This window comes from Cottoperca gobio, chromosome 19, assembly GCF_900634415.1.
Source record: "Cottoperca gobio chromosome 19, fCotGob3.1, whole genome shotgun sequence".
Taxonomy (NCBI): domain Eukaryota; kingdom Metazoa; phylum Chordata; class Actinopteri; order Perciformes; family Bovichtidae; genus Cottoperca; species Cottoperca gobio.
This window is the reverse complement of record NC_041373.1, coordinates 9,587,958-9,611,316: the sequence shown is the minus strand read 5'-3', so window position 1 is coordinate 9,611,316 and position 23,359 is coordinate 9,587,958. Positions and strand designations below refer to the sequence as shown.

Below are 23,359 nucleotides of genomic sequence, written 5' to 3'. Positions count from 1 at the left end.
CTGTGTGTGTGTGTGTGTGTACATGTGTGTGTGTCCTTGAAATGGCCCCTTCTCTCCCCGTTGAAGCCCATTGCACGTCTTTGTTTGTGCTTTTTCTTCATATCACAAATAAACCTTATGTCCTTCACGTCTTTTCATCTATCTCTCTTGCTCTCACCACAAACACTCTTTTCTTTTTTGCCCCTACCTTATCAGACTCTTTGTTTCCACTCTTTCTCCTGGCAGTATCCCCTTTAGTCTTCTCCTCAGTTTTTTCATACTGTATACTCCTCATCCCTCTTTCTTCTCTTCTCCTCCTTCAGCAACTTTCTTCTTCTCGTCTATCCCTCTGGTCTCTTCAACTCTCCCTAAGCTTCTGCCCCATCATCCCCCTCCCTCTTCAGCTTACTCCAGCCTCTCTCTCTCTCTCTCTCTCTCTCTCTCTCTCTCTCTTTCAAGCCAGTAGTCAATTTATTAGTGTGTGTGTGTGTGTGTGTGTGCAGAAGGTAAGTTTGTGCCAGCTGGAAGTCTTGGGAGGAGGGAAGAGTGTTGTGTGTGTGTGTGTGTGTGTGTGTGTGTGTGTGTGTGTGTGTGTGTGTGTGTGTGTGTGTGTGTGTGTGTGTAAAGAGAGAGAGGAGATGCAGCAGTAGCAGCACAGTGTAAGCATCTCCACCACACACAGACTGAATGTTCACACTGAAGCCAGACTGGCAGCGGTGCCAAAACCTACCGAAACACGCAAACACCCGTTAATATGGCCCTAATCTTGTCCCTGCCGTGCTTAAATATCAATTTACTGCAGTGTGAGGCGTGTGTGTGGGCATTTGAAACGTGGGTGCAAGAGTGTGTGAGTCTGCTAGCATTGTGCAGTTCATGCAAATGATAAAGTGTTTTTTGTCACCAGTGCACATCAAAAACATTCGACATTGTAAAGATAAAATGACAACTTCACTTAAATCTTCTCAGCATGTGAAGTGTGAAGAGCATCAGAGATACAGCTTCTGTCATTAGTGACATTTCACAGGAAACACTATTCACTATATATGTCACTATAAAGAAACTGTACATGTTTACATGTAAAAGCCTGTATTATGTATTTTAGAATAGAAGTGTTTTAAAGTACACATGTGTTCATTGTGTTGGCTCTGTACTCCACATTGGATTTGAATATAAGATTCAAATGCAGATTTTCAGCTTTAATATAAAATAATTCAAACCCTCATCGGATAATCTGTCATTTTTATTCTATTTCTTTTACTTTTTTTTAGGGGATAGAAAACAAGTTGACATGTTAAAGTGACATAAAATCAAATTAAGTCATCATATTTAATATTTCAGTGTCGGAAGTCTCCAGCTGACAGACTTAAGACTTTTCACAGACCTGCTTACTTCTTGTGATGCTCTGCAGGCCTGCACTGCAGCCACTTCACTTCCTGTTTCTTTTTAGTCCAGTCTTCAGCCATCGTAAAGGTTTTCACCTACTTAACAGTCCATGGCTCTACTACTACTATATTTAATGTTTTATTAGCAAATAACATTGCTAATAAAACAATGTGAAACTATTTGGAGCCTTTGAGCCAGAGTGATCTGTTTCTTTCTTATAGCACTGTATAGTTATACGCACTCATAAGTATTCATATTGCTTTATAACAAAAAACATAATACATTATAAAGCATTTTATAATGTATTATAAGGTCAAGTATCATAATACTTCATAATTGCTGGCATTGCACTGACATCATTTATAATTCCCATACTTATAATGCATTACAATCTTTTTTACAGTGTATTATAATCACTGTTATAATGCATTATACATCTGGAAGTGGATATTGTTTGTTTTAGATAAAGTAATAAATTATTTTATTTTATGTATTGCTCTTGCATAGATATAATGATATTTTAGTGAGAGACCAGCAATTATGAAACATTATGATACTTGAACTTATAAGTCCTTATAAAATGAGTTAAACTTGTGTTATAGACATGGGCATCATAGGAAGTGCTGCCTACTTTTATGAAAATTGGTTTTGTTGAGGCCTGTCAAGACCACTAAATGAAACATGTAACATGAAAACCTTTTATATGTGTGTGTGTGTGTGTGTGTGTGTGTGTGTGTGTGTGTGTGTGTGTGTGTGTGTGTGTGTGTGTGTGCTCGTGAGCATGTGCGCGTGTACAAGTGTGTGTTTATCCAACTGACCTGCAGAGCGCTGTTGAGGAAGCAGCTGTTCTGTCCTGGCTCGTTGCTCAGGCCTTTGCTGGGTGCAATAGAGGTCATGGTTCTCGGGGTTACCAGCCCCTGCACCCCGCCTACTGCTCCGCCACCGCCACCCGACGCGAAGTAGTTCCTCTTCCACGACATTACTACCTGGACGCCACCGTTTACACGGAAAGGCGGGGAAGGGGCGGGGCAGCAGACCAAGTGATGGCCTCTATGTCACTCCCATGAGAGAGAATGAGGGAGAAAGAGAGAAAAGCTGAGGAGGAGTCGGTGTCGGAGGAGGAAATGGAGCGAGGAAGAGGAGGGAGGCGGCAGCCGTAGATTGAGGAGGTGCGGTGTGTCTTGTATGGTGATTTGGCACCCATACAAACCTCCTCCTCTTCAGCCGTATTTTTACTTTAAAATGTGTCCACTTGCTGAAGCCAGTGGTTGGCTTTTCTTTTTCTTTTTTTAGCTCCTTGGATTTAGCAGTTTGTTTTTGAGGACATTAAAGCGTGTCCAATGCGTCCTTTGGTAGATTCTGGCAGATAAATGTTGATGAGGCAGCACATCTGCTCCCATGTGGAGACCCCTTCAACGCTTTCTTCTCCACTTTCACTTTGCCTGTAAGACACAAAGGCCAACCTGTTAGTACTCCTCACACAAAACAGCTAGCAAGAACACACGCACACAAACTGCATTTGAGCTGTTAACTATGTTTTGCAAAATAAACTGTCAACAGATCAGTAGTATAAACATTGTTAGCAATGCGGATAAAAACTCTAAATGCTGTTTTGAGACGCCCTCTCCTGGTTTGAATTGATGATGACTCACTAAAGATTTTAAAGTGAAAGAAATGGTTACGGCCTACCCTAAACAACTTTGGCTCCATAGCTAGCTAACTGCGGGGGCAAAACAATGTGGTTGATTTTCAAATGGGTTTGACAGACAGGGATATTGTTACTTAATTATGTTTTGCATTGCCTTTAATTATTAAATCAAATAAACAGTAAACCTTCATTGATAAATAATTCCTATAAACAATGTGGCAAAATCTTGAGGATTAACACCCAACGCTGCTTTGTGTTGCCTTTCAGTGTTTATAATTAATTGTTTTGGTTTTATTGCATGTTTTCTGTACAGTTTAGTGTCATTGTTCTTATCGTTCTCGGTAAACCCACTGCATACAATGTACTCAGCGCCACACAGCAGGCAGACACAGTAAGCGACAGCTTAACAATCAGATGACTAAAACAAAGATGAAGGAGAATAAATATCAGACTTACATTTGATAGCTGGACAAAAACAGAACACTAAAAGAAAAATAATGTTGTTCTTTGTGATATTTAAACTGGAAACTTTATGCTAACACATTAGCCATGACAGTTGCTAAGGAAGTTGTTCTGATGTTCTTCTGTCCCCTAGTGGCCAAAAGTCAATGAATCAAAAGTTTCAAAAATTCAAATTTCATTTATTTTGCACCATGAATCATGGAAATCATCACATTGAACAGTGTAGCACTACATCAGTGATATGACACGGAGACCGCTCGGAGAAATCTGTTATGTCATTTCATAATCGGTACTTAGGGACATTATCTGGAGCTTATACTGGTTTGAGCATTGCTATGCACAGCTTCCGGATGTGTGTGTGTGAGGGAGAAAAAAAAAGGCAGTTTGTGTGTTTGTCACCCTTCAGTAAGTGTGCGTGGGTGTGTGTACATGAAGTTGCATAACACCACAGGGCAGTACCTAACAGATCCGCAGTGCCCCCCCCCCCCTTTTCCCCTATAGCTTCACCACTTTTGGCAAAGCTCCCTCGCCTGGTTGCCGGGTTGCATTGCCGCCACAGCACCCCCTTGGCTAAAGGCCAGAGGGCACAGGGATGCTGCAGCGAGCAGCATGGGCTGTCTCTATGGTTATAGCCACATGGGATTGGGGTGGCGAGCTGGGGCGGTGAGGGAGTGGGATGGCGGTAGGGCCGTCGTCGTGACAAGTACAGCGATTAAAATTAATCAGAGCGAATATGGAAGGAAGAATTATGCAACATTGCCACATCATCCACTTGTCACACAGATTACTGCATTCTGACACATTATCACTCTTGTCTATCTACTCAAAAAACTTACATTTCAAATTTGATACATTCATCCATAAGCAAACCAATCCAAATTGCCAGAGGATTTATAAAGGGATTTGGCTGGCATGCCCCTGTGTGCCATTTTTCCTCACAGCACAGCATCCTGAGCTTCTGTCTCAGCATACAGTGTGTGTATGTGTGTGTGCGCGAGTGTGTGTATGTGTCTCCTGCTGAGCCTGTGTAGAGTGTGTGATCACACATCCTCTCTCTCACTGGCTGCACCCTACAGCCACACACAGCCGAGATGGCTCTGGCAAGCCCTCGCACAGGCGGTGTTTATGTGGTCTATGTGTGTGTGTGTGTGTGTGTGTGTGTGTGTGTGTGTGTGCGTGTGCGTGTGCGTGTGTGTGTGTGTGTATGTGTGTCCGCATCTTCGGCTAGTTACCATGGAAATAGGCCAAGCAGCAGGCACGCGGGGGAAAAGCCGAACCATGTGATTTAACTGAGAGACACACTGTGCTGCACTGGTTGAGAAAGACTCACACACACACACACACACACACACACACACACACACACACACACACACACACACAAAGACTAACACACTCTGAGACACACAGGGCTGGCGAGTGATGATGATGTGTATTGATGGTAGAGAGTTCCTGGAAGCCAGAGTGAGTCAAGGCACAAGTCAATCAAACTCCCTGACCCTGCGCTGGCAGGCATAAGGAAACCAGGACCTCTGGTCGCATCCCAGACAGCGACCAGACATGGAAGACATTTTCCACGTGCAATGTTGAGATGAAGACACAGGCTGCACATCCACACACAGACACAGAAAGTGTGTGTGTGCCGTCTTTGAGGCTTCACTTTCTAACCTTATGTAAATCAGTCCCAGTTTACATTTGAGCATGGGGAAATGGTCGCAAAGTGAGGTCCTGACTTCTTCAAGCGTCAGGATGTGGATCTAGGTTCAGGAGGTCAATTAGGACCACGTTTAGGATTGATTTAAAGGGAGAGTTCACCCCAAAATGAAAAATACATATTTTTCTTCTTACCTGTAGTGCTATTTATCAGTCTAAATTGTTTTAGTGTGAGTTGCAGATTGTTGGAGATATCGGCCGTAGAGATGTCGGCCTTCTCTCGAATATAATGGAACTAGATGGCACTCGGCTTATGGTGCTCACAGCAACAAAAGAATACATTTAACTGCAATGTCTCTTTCCAGAAATCATGACCCGGTAATAATCAAGATAATCCACAGAACTTGTTGTGAGCACTTTGGTGTAGGAACTATTTTCTTTCTACCGGGCTACACCAGCAACCGTATCACATGCATCTACTCATTGGCGGCATTAATGTTTACTCTTTACGCTGTAACAAGCACGAGCCTCTCCACAAGATCAATCTATATTGATAAATAGCACTACAGGTAAGGGGAAAAATATGTATTTAAAGGGTCAGTACAGCCAAATTACAAAAAGCTACTTCAAGTAATAGTTTAATTAGCCTAAGTGGTGAGATATCCATTTCCAATATGTCTGCTGCCACCCCAATACAATTAAGGTGAATTGAATTTTGTTTGTGGCGCTCACAGCATTGATAAATGGAACAGAACTGTGACTTTCCAGAAACAATGTCCTGGTTAACCTGAAAATTACATTACTGTCAAGAACTTTCATTGGAAATATTTTCAACTTAAGAAATAGCCCCTTTAAAAACTGTTGATGTGTTTTTTAAATGTAATTTTACACATAGAAAGTTCCATTCACTTCAATTGTATTGTGGTGGAGACAGAACTATAATAGACAGATATTACTTCTTCGACACAGGAGTGAAGAAATATGCTTTTTAGTAATTCTGGTGAATCGACCCTTTAACCTCTTCAACTGGACAGACATATGGCAGTTTCAACATTGAAGACTAGATGTATTCAAACCCAGAGAACTTCTCATTACTAAACAGGTCAGACTGAATTAAGGAGATGTACTGTATAAAATTATATTATGTAATGGTACAGCCCTCACAAATGGCACCTTAGATTTTGATACACTGCTGGACTAGAAAAATAGTAACAGGGCTCTTGCGATGCAATGCAATACAAGTTAAAAAATGTGTGTTGACTCAATTCTTATATTATATTTTGAGGCTGAGGTTTGTGATATTGTTGCTTTAGAATGCACTTTATTGACGGGTGTTTCTAATATTTTGTCCACGGGTTCAGTTGACCCCGAGCCAAGGCCCAGGAGGGGCCTGTGCAAAGGTCTATGGTGATAATGCTACATGTGAACAACACATTTGTGTCGAATTTGGCAGGAGCTGTTAGGTGTTAGCAGCCGGTGGGCAGCACAGTGCTGCTTGGCTAACAGAGCTAACAGCTAACGTCAACGGAGGTTAAATTATGATTATGATTGAATATGAATTATGATGCGTTCAAGCTCTATTCAGTAAAAATGTGTACTGGCCGAAGGTAAATTGTAACGTTATCATGATGTGTTCAAATGTAATCTTGTAAAATGTAGTTTTTGGCGAGAAACTTGAAACTTAAAAAAATTGATTATAATATATACAAAAAAGATAAATACAGTAAAAGAATAAAAATACAGTAATCTATTTCCTAATCATTTGAATTGTGTGTTTGAATGCGAACAACCAATGTAGATGACGACAACAAAGTAAAAGGATTAAATGTATTACACTGACTGTAAGACGGTTGAAATTGATTTTTGGGATGATCCCGGGACAGTGGTGAAAAAAGTCAATCTTAAGCCTTGGATCAGGGGCCCACTTTTGGGAAATGTTGTCCCCCCCCCCATAATTCCCAACGGCTGGCCTGTAATGGAAATATTACCACCAAGGTGACACAATAATTAAAGGATACGCCTGGTGATATTCTGTATTTTTCTTATTGCCAACAAATCCAATGAAAATACAAAAGACAACAATAAACTGATCCTACTAACAAGTATTGTGTGTACCTAATTTATCCTATTCCTCTGTGCCATAGAGCTCTATTGTTGACCAAAAACTATTTTAAAAAAACACATCAATGAGACACACTGTGAGCATGTTCCCTGATTATGATTAACACAGGCACTGTAGTTTATTTTGAGTATATCTAAAATGCTCAATGCTATAATAAGAAAAGTATATACAATACTGCCGAACGTATGCTTTAATAAGTTTTACAAAAGGTGACATATTACACAGGAGTTTTATATTAAATTGCACTGAAGTGTGATATTGCTTCAACAAATTGCAGGAACTAGCACATAATGCATGCAGTTAATGGGCTAGGTGTAAGGTAGGTTAAATGTTAAGTAAAACCTCAAAGGGGTGGGTTTAGAAGTTAAAATGGTTTTTCAGTTTGTATCTAAAGGATGTGTGTGTCAGTGTGACAGCAGATGATTACTTGTGGATCGATAAGAGCCAGCGAGGGCACAGCTGGGAGCATTGAGGACAGACAGCTGTTTTCATGGTTGCACTATACTGCCACCACTGCTGTTACTATTACTCTTACTCAGTAATGTTACTTTTCCTTCACACTTTCCCTTTTTCTCTGTCTCAGATTTTACGCCGTGTCCCTCGCACTATTTCTCACCCTACCTTTGTGAGACACTATTGAACCCACTGCGTTCTTCTTCACCTCTGTCTTCTCCCTTCCTTTTCCTTCTATCTCTCCTTTTTTTTTGAGCTCTTCCAGCGAAATGCAGAAATTCAGAAGAGGACATAATCTGAAAGAATGGCTCGTTGCCCATTTGATCCCCAGTGCACTTTGACGCTTTCTCTCTGATCAACATCTAATGCGATTAATGTAATCATTCTGCAAAAACATCCCAAATAAACATTTGGGAGAAGGGGCACCCCACATGACACATGGATCAAGCTTTATTGTTCTCTCTTAATTTGAGTTCCATTACTCATTTTTCCTGTTGTTTACTCTCTTTCCCTTCCTCCCTCTATCATTTCTTTCCATCTCTTTGTGCTTTGGAAAGAACATGAGAAGAGTGTTTTGGTGATAAATTCTTAGGTAAATTTGAGTTCATTTTATTTCTCCTGTTTCACTGTGGTCTGTATTGGAAGAGCTGGGTTTCCATCCAAGTATGTAGAGTATGATGTATCATATTGCAAAAGTTGAATGGAAATAACAACATTTCTAAGTATCTTCTCTACCTCTTATATAGGATGTTATACTCACTGCCACTAATATTTATGAAGAACAAAAAGACTTGCCGCTCCTGAGAGTTACCAAGGACCCAAGGTTAGGAACCACTTATCTGAAATGCATATATTATAATATACTATATAGCCAAACATAAGGGGATACCAGGGCATTAAACCCATACATTATGTATGTGATTGTGAAAATCTCATTTCAAAACCATGGGCATTATTATGCTGATATTACAGCCACTGTTCTGGTTTCAGACTTTTCAGATTTTGCATCCTGGCTGCAGAGACTTTCAGACACAAGAGCATTAGTGAGGTCTGCCACTGATGTTGGGCGATAAGGTCCGGCTCACAGTCCCCATTTCAGTTCATCTCAAAGGTGTTAGATAGGGTCAAGGTCAGGGCTCTGTGCAGACTAGTCAAATGCTTCCACACCAAACTGGGAAAACCATTTCTTTATGAATCTGATTTTGACTGTATTTGAGGGACAGGAAAGGGTCTTGCCCTAACTGTTGTTAGTACAGTTGGACACTATTGCCTAAAACATTACTGAATGTAACACTCAGTAGCTGTTCTGGAGCTTTTTTCTTCCTCTGCAGTTTGTCATGGAATTGTAGATGTTGAAATCAAAAGCTTTTGATTTTTTTGTCAACTGCTGCCGAATGTCAAGAGGTGAAAAATGAACTTCTCAAATATTTGTATGCTGTAGCATTAAAGGGGACATATCATGCTCATTTTCAGTTTCATTCTTGCATCTGGGGTTTCTACTAGAACATGTTTAGATGCTTTAATGTTCAAAAAACACAATATTTTTCTCGTTCTGTCTCTCTGAATATATCTGTATTCACCCTCTGTCTGAAACGCTTCGATGTAGCGCCTGTCTCTTTAAGCCTCCCTCTCGAAAAAGCCCAGCCTACTCTGATTGGCCAGTGAGAAAAATTGCAAAGGTAGATGGAGGGCGGTATATTATGAGTCTGCATGTGACAAAGGAAGGGAAGCCAAATCTGAATGGCTTGTTGAATTAAATGTTTTCTTACCTAGGTCTTATTTTACAGTTTGTGGGTTTAAAGGTGCTCCAGATTCCCAATTGTATGTGCACAAGCACTGAAAACGTAAGTTTTTCATGATATTTCCTCTTTGTATTTAGAACTAAATTCTGAACCATGAAAAACTGACCCAGAACAAAAGTACAGAAAAGTATGTGTCTATATACTTTTGTCCAACATCAAAAATATGACCTCCCAGAAAGGTCACAAACGTCTTTGTTTTTATCGTCAGACCCTGTATGTCCAAAACCATCTACAGCAATACAAAGAATCAGCATCTCGCTCATTAGCCTAATTTGTTCTCCATTTTACGATCCTATTTATTCCCTTGGGCTGAGGGGGAAATGTTTTGAAATTCTAAAAACTGGCCTCAGAGTGGGATGGAAATGAAATGCTGTTAATGACGCTGTTTCATAATCGAAATTTACTGCCACTGTTTCTCTCTGTGGGTTATTGTGGCGTTGGTGACAGAGCCTCCGGTGTCATGCAGGCTGAACAAAGAGCTGATATTGTCCTCGAGGACAATAGCATGTCTCTCACACTGTCTACCTCCCACTCAAGCGAATAGAAAGGCGAGAAGTATATTTATATATATCCTCATAAAAAAGACAGAGGTTTTGATCTTTTGGTTCACAAACATGTGCTCTCTTTTTCCTTCTCCTTTGGCTGCACTTTGGTCTCTCTTCCTCCTTCCAACTCACTTCATTCCTGCTCCGTCTCTCACTTTCTTCCACTGACCTCTATTTTCCATTCTCATTCACTCTCTGTACTTCTTTCCTCCATTCATCTGTGCCTCTTTCCTTTCCCGAAAACTTCACTTCACATGCATGCTTCGTGCTCTCTCTCTCTCTCTCTCTCACACACGCACACGCACACACACACACACACACACACACACACACACACACACACACACACACGCACACACACACACACATTAACTGGGTTATGTGTAACTTCAAATAGCCATAGTTGACAATAGGAGAGCCCAGAGTTCATCCTCCCCTCTGTGCTCCTCTTTCTCCTTCTCTTCCCACTTTACATCTAAAGAGAAGTTGTGTGTGTGTGTGTGTGTGTGTGTGTGTGTGTGTGTACGTGCGTGCGTGCGTGCATGTGTGTGTATGTGTAAGTGTTTTCGAGTGTGTGTGTGTGAACATACAGTAGGCACACGTGCGGCTGCATGTGGGAGCATATTAGCGAGACAGATATCCTTTTTTTTTTCAAGCTTCAAGGTCATTTCCCCGCTCAGACTAACATTAAAGTATACATGTGAAAACACACGTTCATCACACGCACAAAACATGCACACGCATGAAACACACAAACACTATAACCTAGATGCAACCCATTATCGCCATGGCACACGTGCACAGCCAATCCTATTAGTAGAAAATATGAAGAGAGGTGAATATTTGCTTAATATTTAAGCTATTACATAACCATCCTTATTTACGAAGCATGCTGGGAATCATGTGGGTTTTTTACAGTTTAAGGAGGAGATGAAAGGAAATTAAAGGCAATGAGAAGATATGAAAGGAAAGGAGGAGAGAAAATGAAAGTAGAAAAAGGAAAGAAAATGAAAGGAAAGGAAGGAAAAGAGAGTAGGGAGATAAAAGATTAGAAAACAGGACAAAAGATGAGAAGCGGAGTCGGAAAGGGGAATGAGAGGAGAGGAAAGGAAAGAAAAAGAGGGGACGAGATGAGAACAGGTGGGTGGGAAGGATAGGAGAAGGAATAAGTGGGACATTAGATAACCAACCACCCGAAGAGGACCGGCTACAGGAAAAAGAGAGTAAGAGCAGTCTATTGGATGGTAAAGGTCAAAGGGAACATATGAGTGTGCCTTTCTTTTCCTCTCCTCCTTCTTCATCCTCTGCCATGACCTAATCTGTTCTTCCTCATACCTCAACCCTCTTACAATCTGTGGACCTCACACGGACCATCATTCAGACCCGAACAAGGCTAGAAAGAAATTCTCTGAGGATTTTAACCAATTAAGTGAATTAAATAAACCTACCAAACTAAATTGATTCACCACATGATGTCTGCAAACACATGCAATAAGTCAATGAGACCTTGAGATTGATTGTTTCTCAAAGAGCAACACATTTGTCCACACAAGCAGGATGGAGGCTGTGTGTTTGGAGATGTTACTTTCAACAAATAACTCTGAAATATACAAGAAATAATGGTATAAAGTAAAAACAATCACATAGACAGAGAACTGATAAATAAAAACAATCAAATCCTGAGCACTGAGGATGTTCCTATCAAGTGTCAAGTTGTCTGATTGTAGCATCATACATCATCACATATGATTTGTTTGAGTATTTAAATAATGCTAGTGGAAACACCCTCCAAGAAAAATCGCTGTGAGAGGGAAGAGAAGGCTTTTTCTGTGTGTGGTAACCTGGACTGGAGCTGAGGACAAACAATTTTGTAGATAAAGGGTAAAGTGAGGTTTCCTTCCAGGACATCCCTACTACTCATACAGTATAACAGGCTGTAAGACCTGAGTACTGTAAGCTACAATGACAGCTCCTAAAATATGGAACCAGCTGAATATATAAGGACATGTCATATTAAATAAAGTACAAATATGGGCATTGAGTCGGTGGTTTTCTGATAATAAAAAAAAGGGTGATTGGGTATTGCAACATTTGCTGGCAGCAGATAAGCACACACACATTAATGCACACACCATATTATGGAAACTACAAAAACAGTACACAGAGCAGAACTTCACTGCCTTCCAGAGCGTTTCATCCAAAAACTGAAATGGCTGATAAGTCCAACTGAAATGTCAAGATGACATTTCGGCTCAGTTTGGAGGGTGAAGCTGTGTCTTTGTCCTCATGTGTGTGTGGATTGTATTCCTCAAGCTGTGGGAATATAAACCTTCCCCATGTGGAGATAAAATGCTAGTCTCTGGCTGCTAGGACTGCCTCTCTTAGTTGATTAGTCGACTAATTGGTAGTTTTGGTCTAATCCACTAAGATTTCTTTAGTCAATTTGTCATGTCTTTATGCATTTTTCATGCTGAATGACTTATTTCCAATAAACCTAAGAGCACATCTCTGGTTTAAACAAGATTAAAAGTAGTGTTTCTGCATGATTCTTTATTGAGAACTCAGTTGTACAGGTCTGTGGATTAAATAACTCAATTAGTCATTAACTGCGAATGACTGTTGGTTGACTAAGAATTGCTTTAGTCGAGGGCAAGGTTAAGAATTTATTTTAGGGTTAAAACTGGGCTACTATGAGGGTTGTTTTGATGTTTGATGCATGTACAATAGTTAAGGTTAGGATAAGCCTTGAGCATTCACTGTAAATCAAGTAGCCAAAACAAAAGCATGTGCTCCTGCTTAATGATGGGGATGAGCAGTACCCTATTTTCCCTCTTTTTTGGGTAAATATTCACGTGTGTGAGCGCGTGTGGGGCAGGCAGCATAGGGCTGTGTCACCATAGCTAATGTGACGGCACTATGGGCTGGCGGTGATGCGGGCCCGGTAAGGCGCCAAAGTCATCAATCACGCGGATCGAAACCGCAACGTTAAATCAATAGCGGCCCCCGGGAGCGATGACAGCAGCGCGTGAATCCCCCTCGGTAAAAAGGCTGCGGTCTCTCGGCTATCCATCAACAAGTCCACACAGTGTACAGTTCACCGAACACAGCGCGAGACCAAAACACGCAGTACAGGGCAGGAGCCACGCGCACAGTAGTGGCATGTTAGCGGCTGTGTGGGACCATAACAATAACACCTGTAACTGTGGAAAACGAACCGGGACTGTGATGACAGACACCGGCATGAAGTTAAGGGGAAGGGCTGCTGTTGTCGGTTAAAGCGGCAACCAGCGTGCAGCACGAGGGAGAGTTGCTGCGTAGAGGGGAATTACCGACCCGAGACCACCTGATAACATAATACAACTGACAAGATAGAGAGGAAGAGGAAAACACAGCACGAGGAAGCAATGCTGCTGCTGCTGCTGCTGATGAGAGGAATTATAATGATGGACAGGAAGATGACAGCCACACTCTAAGACTGTCACGAGAACACATCTGTTGAGAACATCTGGCCGACACGCTGACTTCCACCCCCCCTTCATAACCCCACACACCTTCTGATGGTGTATTGTGTCCCTTCACATGCGCGTACCTCCGGTCACTCTAGCAGGCAAAGAGTCCACGCAGTGCGAAGTGTGCAGAGTTTTCTTTTTTTACTCACCCCTGGTGCTGTCGCCGCCAGTCTCCGTCCGCTCGCGTGTCCTACCGTGTGATTTAACGGGAGAGAGGGCGAGCCGTGGGCGCATCCAGCCCCCACCAGCGCCATCCAGCGCTGCGGTCGCGGCACGCCGTTCTCGCGATACCGTACCATCTTCCAGCTCTCCTCCTGAGTGTGTGTGACGTAGCAGTTTTATCATTGCTCACTTTACCCGATGTCGCCGTCTTCTGGGCGCGAGACGAAAAGAGCGTGAGGATGCCGATGATGTCACCCCGTATAGGATTTTTTTTTTTCTGATAGAGATGATGCAATTTACAGCTGATGGTGTGGCCTTACCTGTTTGAGCTATGTCTTTATTTAAATTCTTCTCATTTTATATGGCAAGTTTTATATCAACAAATGGTCTTAAAGGAAACTTTGAAATTTGGTGTATTTCTTGTTCATAACTGCACATTTGCAAAATGGAAACCCAACCTTACTGTCTTCATATCCCTGCAAGCTTGGTCCCTCACAGTTCCCTTCTTAAAGAAATATTGAAATAAGGAAAAAAATTAACAATGGCCCTTAAGATTTGTACTTTTGCTTGTTGTTTGGTGGCTGTAGGGCCCTAAGCAGCAAACTTCATTCAACCTTTGAAATAGCAGTACACAAAATAGTTCAGATTATTTTGTAAAAATGTAACTTTTTTTCTTCAGGATCAGGATTTGTCCTTTTTAGTAGCTCTTGTCCAGGACTTGCACGTGCAGTGTTAAAACAGAAGTATACAGACATTTTGTAAAGTGAACTTTATTGCATAAATACATTGTTATAGAAGTGCAGAGTGCTCATCTGTATCTATTCACACAGGTCTCACATTGGCTCACAGCATGCAAAATAATGGTAAGACTTGACTTTGTCTTTTTTTAAATATGTTTTTTTTTTGTTTCTGGCTGTTCTAAAAGTGCTCATGTTTGTTGTGTATATGGTGTGAATTATGAACCGTGCATAATGCTCTCATGCTTACACAAGGTGAATTCTTCATGTGTGTTAATGAGTTCCAGTACATGTACTGCTTGTGTGTGCATGCATGTTCACAGGTCGTCTGTCTCTCCATCGAAGGGCATGTTGTCCAGGTCCATGTGGATGTTTGAGTTGTCCTCACTGCAGATCCAGCCAATGGGCGTACGGTTGAATGAGGGGCGTGAGCACATGTTGGCCTGCATGCCGGGCAGAGTCTCCTGCTCGTCATTGGCATCGTTGAACTCTGGAAGCTCGAAGGTCAACATCTTGGGCACCTTGTCGAAGCCGCCGAATGGCAACGCTGTCCTGGGGAGAGAAGAGGAAGAAATAGGAAGCTTAGGAGAGACGAGGTAACACCAGGACGAACATTCAGCTTCAACATACTGTAATATGATTTTCACAATATTAATTCTGACATAAAGTGAATCTCCCATGTTCCATGAATGTTTTTCTAAACCAACCCTGTCTCCTAACAATTACGTTCCAATACAACTAAATTGCATTCTCAGTTACGTTTCGAGAGAATAACAGTCTCAGTTTTAAACACGTGGATAATATTGTGAAATGAAACTAAATTAAGCAACACGCTTAATTTAGTTTAGTTTATTTCTATAAGCAGATTCTGCATTTGAATGTAGGCAACAGGACAGGATGTTGTCATTATAATTGCATACAAGGAAACAAGATAGTGAGGATTGTTTGTGTGTACCTGTTGAAGCTCTTGTACATAGGCAGTTCTAGGTGCATCTGGATAGGTCCCGGCATGGAGGACCTCATGGTGGCTGTCAGCTCTTCGTTGCCTCTCATGGCCCGTTCCCAAGGCGAAATGTAGATGCATGCATACTCCTTCCTTCTCTTCTCCTTCTCCGCATTCTCATCCACCGGTACATCCACCACTGAGACACACAGGAGGGGAAGACCAGGGAGATTAAAGGCAAAATCTTAACAGAAAGAAATACTGAAAAGAGAAAATATAAAAAAGTGCATCTGTGACCCCACCTTCTTCCTTTGGCATCTCAGGCTTAGGTGGAACAGGAGGAGGGCACATCAGCAGGTTCTCAAGGTTCTGCTGGAAGACAAAACAAGGGAGATAGAGTCTGATCAACAACACACAAACACACCCTTCCTTCCGCTTCTTCAGTCTTACCTTATTCATGGTGGTCACGATGAACCTCTCAACTCTCTGCTGCCTCATCTTGAACATCTTGGAGCCCTTATTTGTGTTCAGGGAGAGCTCCTCCAGCATGGTGTCCTTGGGCATCTTGATCTTTGTGCCCAGGTCGAACTCAGAGGCCTCGGGGTCGGAGTCATCATCTGACAGGAAGAGGGAAGAAGAGGAGGAGGATGTAATGAAGGGACTGAATTGTGGAATTGCATGGGTGTATGCAGACAAAAGGTAGAAAGCTGTTAACGGATGTTATTTGTATTGAATTGCATTGCATTCCGTTTTTAATTTTTTATTTGATTTGTAAAAGCAGGTTTCAATTCAAATGTGTTGTAAAATTCTGAGTGGTGACTTTTTGGTGCAAGTTCAAGAATATTTTAAAGGAATAGTTTGATTTTTTGGGAAATATCTAAAAAGAATTAGATGAGAAGATTGATAGCACTCGTTTCTGTGCACATATGACATATATGACGCTTCAGCCAGCAGCTGATTAACCTAGCTTAGCATAAAGACTGGAAAAAGGGGGAAACAGCTGACCTTGCCCCGTCCAAAGGTAACTAAATATATGCCTACCAGCATCTCTAAAACTCACTAATTAACACATTATTTCTTGTGTACAGAAACTGAAAAACCTTTTGATTTGTGTGACTTTAAGCTAAGCTAACCACTTTAAGCTGGCTGTAGTTTACTTAAAGTCGGAGTGAGACGGAAGTTAGAGCGTCTTTAGCTTCTGTACTGTCGTATTCCAAAACGAAGCTGCTGGAAAGCGTGGTTTAGGGAAGGCTATTGCGCTTGCTCTATGGGCCCCATAGATGCGGAAGATCAGCGGAAGATCCAGGTTATTTGTAAGTCAAACTTATTTGGCTTCATGCGCCACTGAGCAACGGAATGAAGGAATGAACGGGGTCCCGCCTCCAACGCTGTATCCAGTTCTCTTTAAATATCCATGGTTGAAATTGGTTGGTACTAGCTAAGCACACATCATGTTTTGTTTTACCGGAAGTAAAGATGATTGGATTTTGATATAATAATATATTGTTAAATTGGTGCACAATATGACCAGAGAAGTGATCTAAAGGGGTTAAAAAGGCATTTTTTCATTTAATCTCGACAACTATGAAAACAATATTGATTGTCTTTTCTAACTCTCGGCAAGAAAGCCAATAAACATATTTTCTAAAATATCAAACTATTTCTTATATGTTATATGTTAACATCAAAAGACATTTTCAAAACATTTTCTCATGAATTACTGCACGATTACTTGAATGATAGAAATCTGGCTCATGCATCACATGATTTATCACTGTGCAGAATAACCATTTTTAAGCATTTTTTGTTTGTTAATACAGCCTTGGCGGGGGTAGTATACACTCTCTGAGCTGTGCTCTCTCTTATCAGAGAAACCCATTTGGCAAATTAAAAGGTGGTTTTCCCTCACACTATATATCTGATATTAAATGAGGGATGGATAAGACTGTAAAGGGCGTATTTTTATCCTTTAGTTTCCATAGTGTTGGAGGATGCGTGTGTGTAAAACCGGGAGAGTTGTCGGGGTTACTAGGCCAAAGCAATATGGAAGAAAAGGGCACTGGGGAATGTCACAGCAGGTTTTCTAGTAGAACTGTTTATTGAGGGAAATCCTTATAACACACTGCCTCCCTCTCTCCTTTTCCACTCTTCTGTTTCAGTGATGGAGAGATCTGATGAATTTTACTGCTCCACAGAGCCCCTCATAAAACACTCTCCTCATCCACCACATACACTCTGATATCACTCATAACACCTGGAGTCCAGCCATAAACCAACACACGCACACACACACACACACACACACACACACACACACACACACACACACACACACACACACACACACACACACACGAAACACATCTATAAAGCAGGGAGTTGGCATTGCAATGCTGCGGAGAGCTGTTAGCAGTACCTCGTAAATCAGACTTGTGCAAGTGCGTGTGTGTTAAGTGTGTGTGTGCGGGAGAGAAAGAATAATTTAGGCTGCTGAGCAGAGCGAACTCTCCCATGGGGATATTGATTAGAGTGTTAATTCAAAAGAATGTGGAACTGGAGCTGGCTGCTGACTGGGAGGAAATTGGACAGACTGACAGAGGCAGGGGGTGGACAGACGGACAACATGCAGGCATGGGAATAATGTCACAACGACACAGTGGCAGGGATGATTGATAGATGAGTAGGTATTAGCTGGAGAAAAGTAAGGGATAAGCAGGGTAAGCTCCTCACTGACTGACTGAAAACAAACTGGTGGAAAGATACAGATGTTGCTGCAGATCTGACAGCAGAAGGATACAAATGGGAAAAGACAGATTGTTGAGATAAAAACATGTGCAAAGACACTCAGACCATGCTCAGGTTGCAGATTGCATGCTCAGAGATTGGCAAAGAATATATTGTGGTTGGTAATATATTATGCAACAGATAAATGTCAGTTTGTTGAAAACGCAACATAATAAAATAAGACAGAGTCTCCAGCCATGCTCTGTATTTAGCTACAGTGGTGCTTTTAAGCTAAATGCAAACACCAGCAGGCTAATATGCTGACTTAAAAGAGGTATTTCTTCTTAACTATTATGTTATATTATATTATATTTACTTTGTTAACCATCTTAGTTTAGCGTGTTAGCATGCTAACATTCTCTAATTAGCACTAAACACAAAGAACAGCTGAGGCAGAATGTCAGTAGTTTTGCAGGTTTATGGCCATACACCCAAAAAGTATTGGACAAATTGAGATTGTGACCTGATGATGGCGCTAGATGAAAATTCAGAGGATCACAAAAAATGAAAATAAACAAGGAAATCTGGACGTATCTTACACATTGCACCTTTAACAAAAAATGCTGTAAAAATACAGTAATGTTACTCATCTACAAGTAAAAGCCCTTCATTCAAAATCTTACTTTGGTGAAATATTAACATCATATTTCCCTTAAAGTAAAGTATTATATTATATGGGATTATTTATGCATTAATGTATTAGCAGCATTAATGCCAAGATGTGAGTTAATTGCCACATTCTTACAAGTTGCATTAATTCCACTTCCGTCGCCTCATACAAATATGGTGGGAGCAGAGTCACCGTCTGGTATTTTGTGTTGCCTCCAATGCTGACAGATTTGTGGCTGCTCTGCCATCTGATAATGACCCACATCCCTCCAGGAGATGCCCCATGCATGTTAGATATTGTGTTACTGCTTGGAACTAGTTTGTGTGTTCTTATCTAATTGTAGGATCATAACACCACATGCAAGGTTCACACCCAGACAGTTCAATTTACACACACGGACTGTGCAGATAGCAGACACCACCGAGCGAACCTTACAAACGGCGGATTTGACATTTACTGGGCTGGATAATCAGATCACACGGGAGATAGAGGAAGGTCTTCGAGGAATGAGAAAGAAGATGACCGGCAAAATGCTTCACATGCACTTGGCGTGTGGGAATATGTGATTGGTATGCTGTGTGTGTGTGTGTGTGTGTGTGTGTGTGTGTGTGTGTGTGTGTGTGTGTGTGTGTGTGTGTGTGTGTGTGTGTGTGTGTTACCATTCTGGCTGACGCTGGACAGGTCAGTGATAATCTTGTTGTCCTTCTTCCTCTTGTTAGAAGGGGCAGGAGTGGTGAGAGGCATGGCTGAAGGACAGAACAGAGAAATGATGACTTCATAATAATAATCATCATCATTCACCAGTTTTTTGAAGAATAATTGCAGCTGCTTTACACAGAAAGGAAAGTACACCTTTATTCCAAAAAGAGAAATAAAAATATCACAGAAATTCTTAACTCTGTACTAGCTTTTTTTGGATCTTTCAACTGCACCTCACAGTATTCATCAGAAGATTGAGAATTTATTTTGTCAAACTACTTCCAAGGTCAATCAACTTTGACCTTCACCAGAAATGGAAAAGTTTCAAATAAAGTTTCAATTAATTTAGATTTTTAAATGTAAAGCTGCACTAATCAATATTTCTATATTAACATTGGAGCGATTGATTATGTGCAATGTGAAAGGTTTCTTTTGTAATGAAAAACCCACAGAGAATTATCACTGACTCTGCAGTTTCCCCTCCACCCTACAGAGCATTTCAGCTTCTTTCAGCTCATTGTTTTGGTTTTACGGCCTGCGATGTTACATCATAACTTACTTTGCACGACCTGCTCAGCACGAAACAGCAGAGGGACAAAGTTAGTGACTATCTGGTGAACATAGCGGAGCCTTTAGCAGCTAAAGACCCAGATAGTTCCCTTAAGGAGTTGGTGGAAACCAAAAACAGCTAGAAAAGAGTGAAAATTAGATTTAAATTCGTAAGGTGACCAGTAACAGGATCCCATATGAATGTTGCTTCATATATGCTGGAGGATGTAAATATGCAACTGTTTGCTGGCATAAAAACTCTATAAGGCTATGATATTTAAGGATGTGTTTACAAGATGACAGCAGTCGTTTCAGCAAGTTCCCCAAAACCACATGTTTACATTCAAATGACAACGCTGCGGACGTACGAAGTATGATTATTATCAGGTTGGGTGTCCAGTTTCCAACCGATAGTCAACTTAATGCATTTTTCTTTTCATTATGACCGGGATTGTTCTCCAACCTTAACCACGTGTGTATTACTGTAACCATGACAACGAAGGTCCCCTCAACTCAACGAAGTAATAACTTCAAACCAAATCACGATGTTTCTCTGTTGTTGTGCCTAAACCTTACATTGTCACTTCACAAAACAGATTTATTTTGTTTTGTAACGGTGTTGTAAGGCTCACATGATGTTGTCCTGCCGATCAGTGCGTCAGATCAGAAAACACTTCTATGTGTGGTTCTAAAGGGCACCTACAAACTTAAATTTGGAGAACTTGGTTTAAAGCTTGTCGACTGACCCCCAAGTGGCCCTTAAAATGATTTCACCTATTTGAAGCTAATGTACTTGCAAGATTCTTGCTGTTCGGAAGTGTATCTTCATGTTTGTTTGCACTTATTGCAAGCGTCAGCTAAATTAAGTGTAATGTAATGTAAAGTGGCCAAAAGCTTTATTGATGCAGGTTTAAGAATTGAGCAGCAGTGGAATAGGAATAACAGATTCTATGTGATATCGCTTTAGCTTTTGTTTATCCCTGGGTGACATCAAGAGTGAGACTATGTTTTTAGCTAATCACTTACTCATGATTATAATGAATCATTAATGTTTTCACTTTGTGTATTGAGCTGCTTTCACATGATCAGCGGTAAAACAGCTCTGCGCTGGCGGTGTCGTTGTTTTGCTACGGAGAGAGCGGTGCCGTCTCACTAGGTGGAAGCGCTGCCCTTGGCGGAATTGCCACCGAGCGATGCGCTCAAAATTCTAATTACTTCAACTTTGACCTCGATTGTCACTGACCTTTCAAAGCACAACCAATGACATGACAGCTGTTTGAAGCGGATCAGACAAGCAGGGGAGTTAACCATAGAAAGAAAACTAATTAGCTACCTTCACCGCAAGACCCTGCGCCTTACCTCGTGGTGAGCACAGAGAACGTTTCTTATCATGTGAAGGCAGCTTTACACTTTTATTTCCTTGTATTTTTCATTTTATATGAAAACATTTGTTTTTAAAAATGCTTCATAAATAAATTAAGTTGATTTGTACTTTGTCATTAAATTTAATTGATCTTATACTGTAAGAGAGACTTAAACAATCATAATGTATTTGGTCTCTCCGGGGTCCTGCAGAGAGCATGACGGAATTAGCAGCAGTGAAATGTGATACAACAAAAGTGTTCGACATCGGCATAAATATTTCACAAAACGTCTGACATAAAGATTTATGTTTCTGTACGATGAAGTTGCACATCACGTCCCAAATTCTAGCAAGCTCCAGCAGGAACCTCGCTGCGTTCCCTAATTAACTTAAGCACACTTTAAACATTGTGTATAGCCCCCCGCATGCCCTTGAGGACACTTATTCCCAGTGGCAGCTCGTGTCTCTCTTGACTAACCACTCAAATGGGGGCCGGCAGTATGTAGCTGTTGCACAGGTCGAAAGCAATTATGTAAGGCTGGAGGTGAGTCCCACTACAAGAGAAAAAGCTGGAAGGCCTGTCTGCTGGGAGACAGTTAATGTAATTGCTTTTCATTCACTGTAATTGAAGCTCATTTCCTAGCCTGGGATTCTGTGCGAGCTATTTTTATGTACCCATGTTCTATAGCGGAGGAGTAGGACTGTCCATACATTTAAGTGCACCAGCACACACACACACACACGGATTTGCACTCAAATAGCTTTTCTCTTGTGATGAATGTGAGTCATTAGCCGTGGATTAAAAACTGGAGATTACAGGTGTTTTTGGATGTTCTGGGAAAAGGCAAGATGGAAGTAAACTGCTTTGCTGGGGGGCCTGGCTCCTATTACATCCTGTGAGTGAAGAGGTGCTCCCCCTCCCCATCCGCCCCCACCCCATGACCAGTTTTAGCTCCTGATAAATCTTGAGGAGACAGCTGGGGAGGAAGGGCATCAGTAAGCATATTCCCAAATACACACATAGATCCATACCCGTGGACTAAAGGCGCCACTGCAGAAGGCCACATTCCTCACCTACCACAGTGAGAGGTACAGTAGGAGCCGGTGGAAGAAATCTACCAGCTGGCACTCATGATTCAGATTTGGTTTACATTAAATTAACTATTTATTTAAGAAATTGTAAACCTGCAATATAATTTTCAAATGATGTATTATGCAAAGCCTTTCTTTAACAAGTTCTGTGACTTTTAACAAAACAAACAATCAAATATATAATATGAGCATCTGCTTCTGATTCCATCATTCATTCATTCATCCAGTTACAGAGGCCTCCACAGGCCACAGCCAAAACCATCTCCTTGTACCCAAAGAGGATCCATAATTATTTGACAACTCAGTCACCATCAGTGCTAGATAATCCACAAACACTCAAGGCATGTGAGGGCTATCTTCATCAATGCGTTCACACATTATCCCTTCTCTAATGTCTTACCTAAGACCCAGGTATCCACAGGAAGGCACAGGTCCCAGAAGGTCCCAGAAAAGGTGTGGCTCAGAGGAGGAGGAATATAGATTTCCAGGTAGATTTGTGTCCTAGAGCTTGTACTGAACTGGCTGCCCTCCTCTTTGCCCCGGAGAGAGTGAAACCCTATCAGCAGGGCTGCTCTAGTGCGATAGAAACCTGGCTTCGGGGTGGGAGGGGGGGGGAAGTTGAGCAAGGAGTAAAGAGGGTGGTTGTGGTCTTTTGAGTTCAGAGGTTGTTAAAACGGAATGATAATAGGAAACTGACAATGTATTTTTTTAAATCTATCAACTTTATCTGTAAAAAGAAAATATAAATAGGATAATGTGAAAATTTGAAGATGGCGAATAATTTAAACTTTATACCATTTCCACCTAAATTAGTGCGTATACGCAGGTTTTTTAAACACTGGAAAACCCACTTAAAAAAAGGCA

At 41.3% G+C, this 23,359-nt stretch overlaps 2 protein-coding genes across 5 annotated transcripts in view; both read right to left on the bottom strand.

Moving 5' to 3' along the window:
* The window catches only part of usp54b (ubiquitin specific peptidase 54b), a 55,813-nt gene extending 41,974 nt beyond the window's left edge, over window positions 1-13,839 (bottom strand). For 2 of the 3 annotated variants that reach the window (XR_003834154.1, XM_029456587.1), the window contains exons 1-2: window positions 13,706-13,839; window positions 2,181-2,804 (exon numbers count right to left, since the gene is read on the bottom strand). Coding sequence is in view for 2 of the 3 variants with exons in the window: in XM_029456587.1 (XP_029312447.1) it covers window positions 2,181-2,342 (162 nt within the window). In the remaining variant the exon portion in view is untranslated. Of the gene's footprint in view, window positions 1-187; window positions 388-2,180; window positions 2,805-13,705 lie in introns of those variants that run through there. The other variant, XM_029456588.1, reaches the window with a different exon arrangement.
* Window positions 13,840-14,556: 717 nt separating this feature from the next.
* Window positions 14,557-23,036, bottom strand: myoz1b (myozenin 1b). Of its 2 annotated transcripts, none has more exons than XM_029456603.1 (6): window positions 22,896-23,036; window positions 19,452-19,538; window positions 15,849-16,015; window positions 15,701-15,770; window positions 15,411-15,597; window positions 14,557-15,007 (listed from the first exon to the last, which is right to left on the bottom strand). In XM_029456603.1, exons 2-6 carry the CDS (start codon window positions 19,534-19,536, stop codon window positions 14,773-14,775), a joined length of 744 nt encoding a protein of 247 aa, XP_029312463.1. In that variant the 5' UTR covers window positions 19,537-19,538; window positions 22,896-23,036; the 3' UTR covers window positions 14,557-14,772. The 2 variants fall into 2 exon arrangements, with proteins under 2 accessions (XP_029312463.1, XP_029312465.1); XM_029456605.1 differs by having other exon boundaries at window positions 15,701-15,767.
* Window positions 23,037-23,359: the final 323 nt, after the last annotated feature.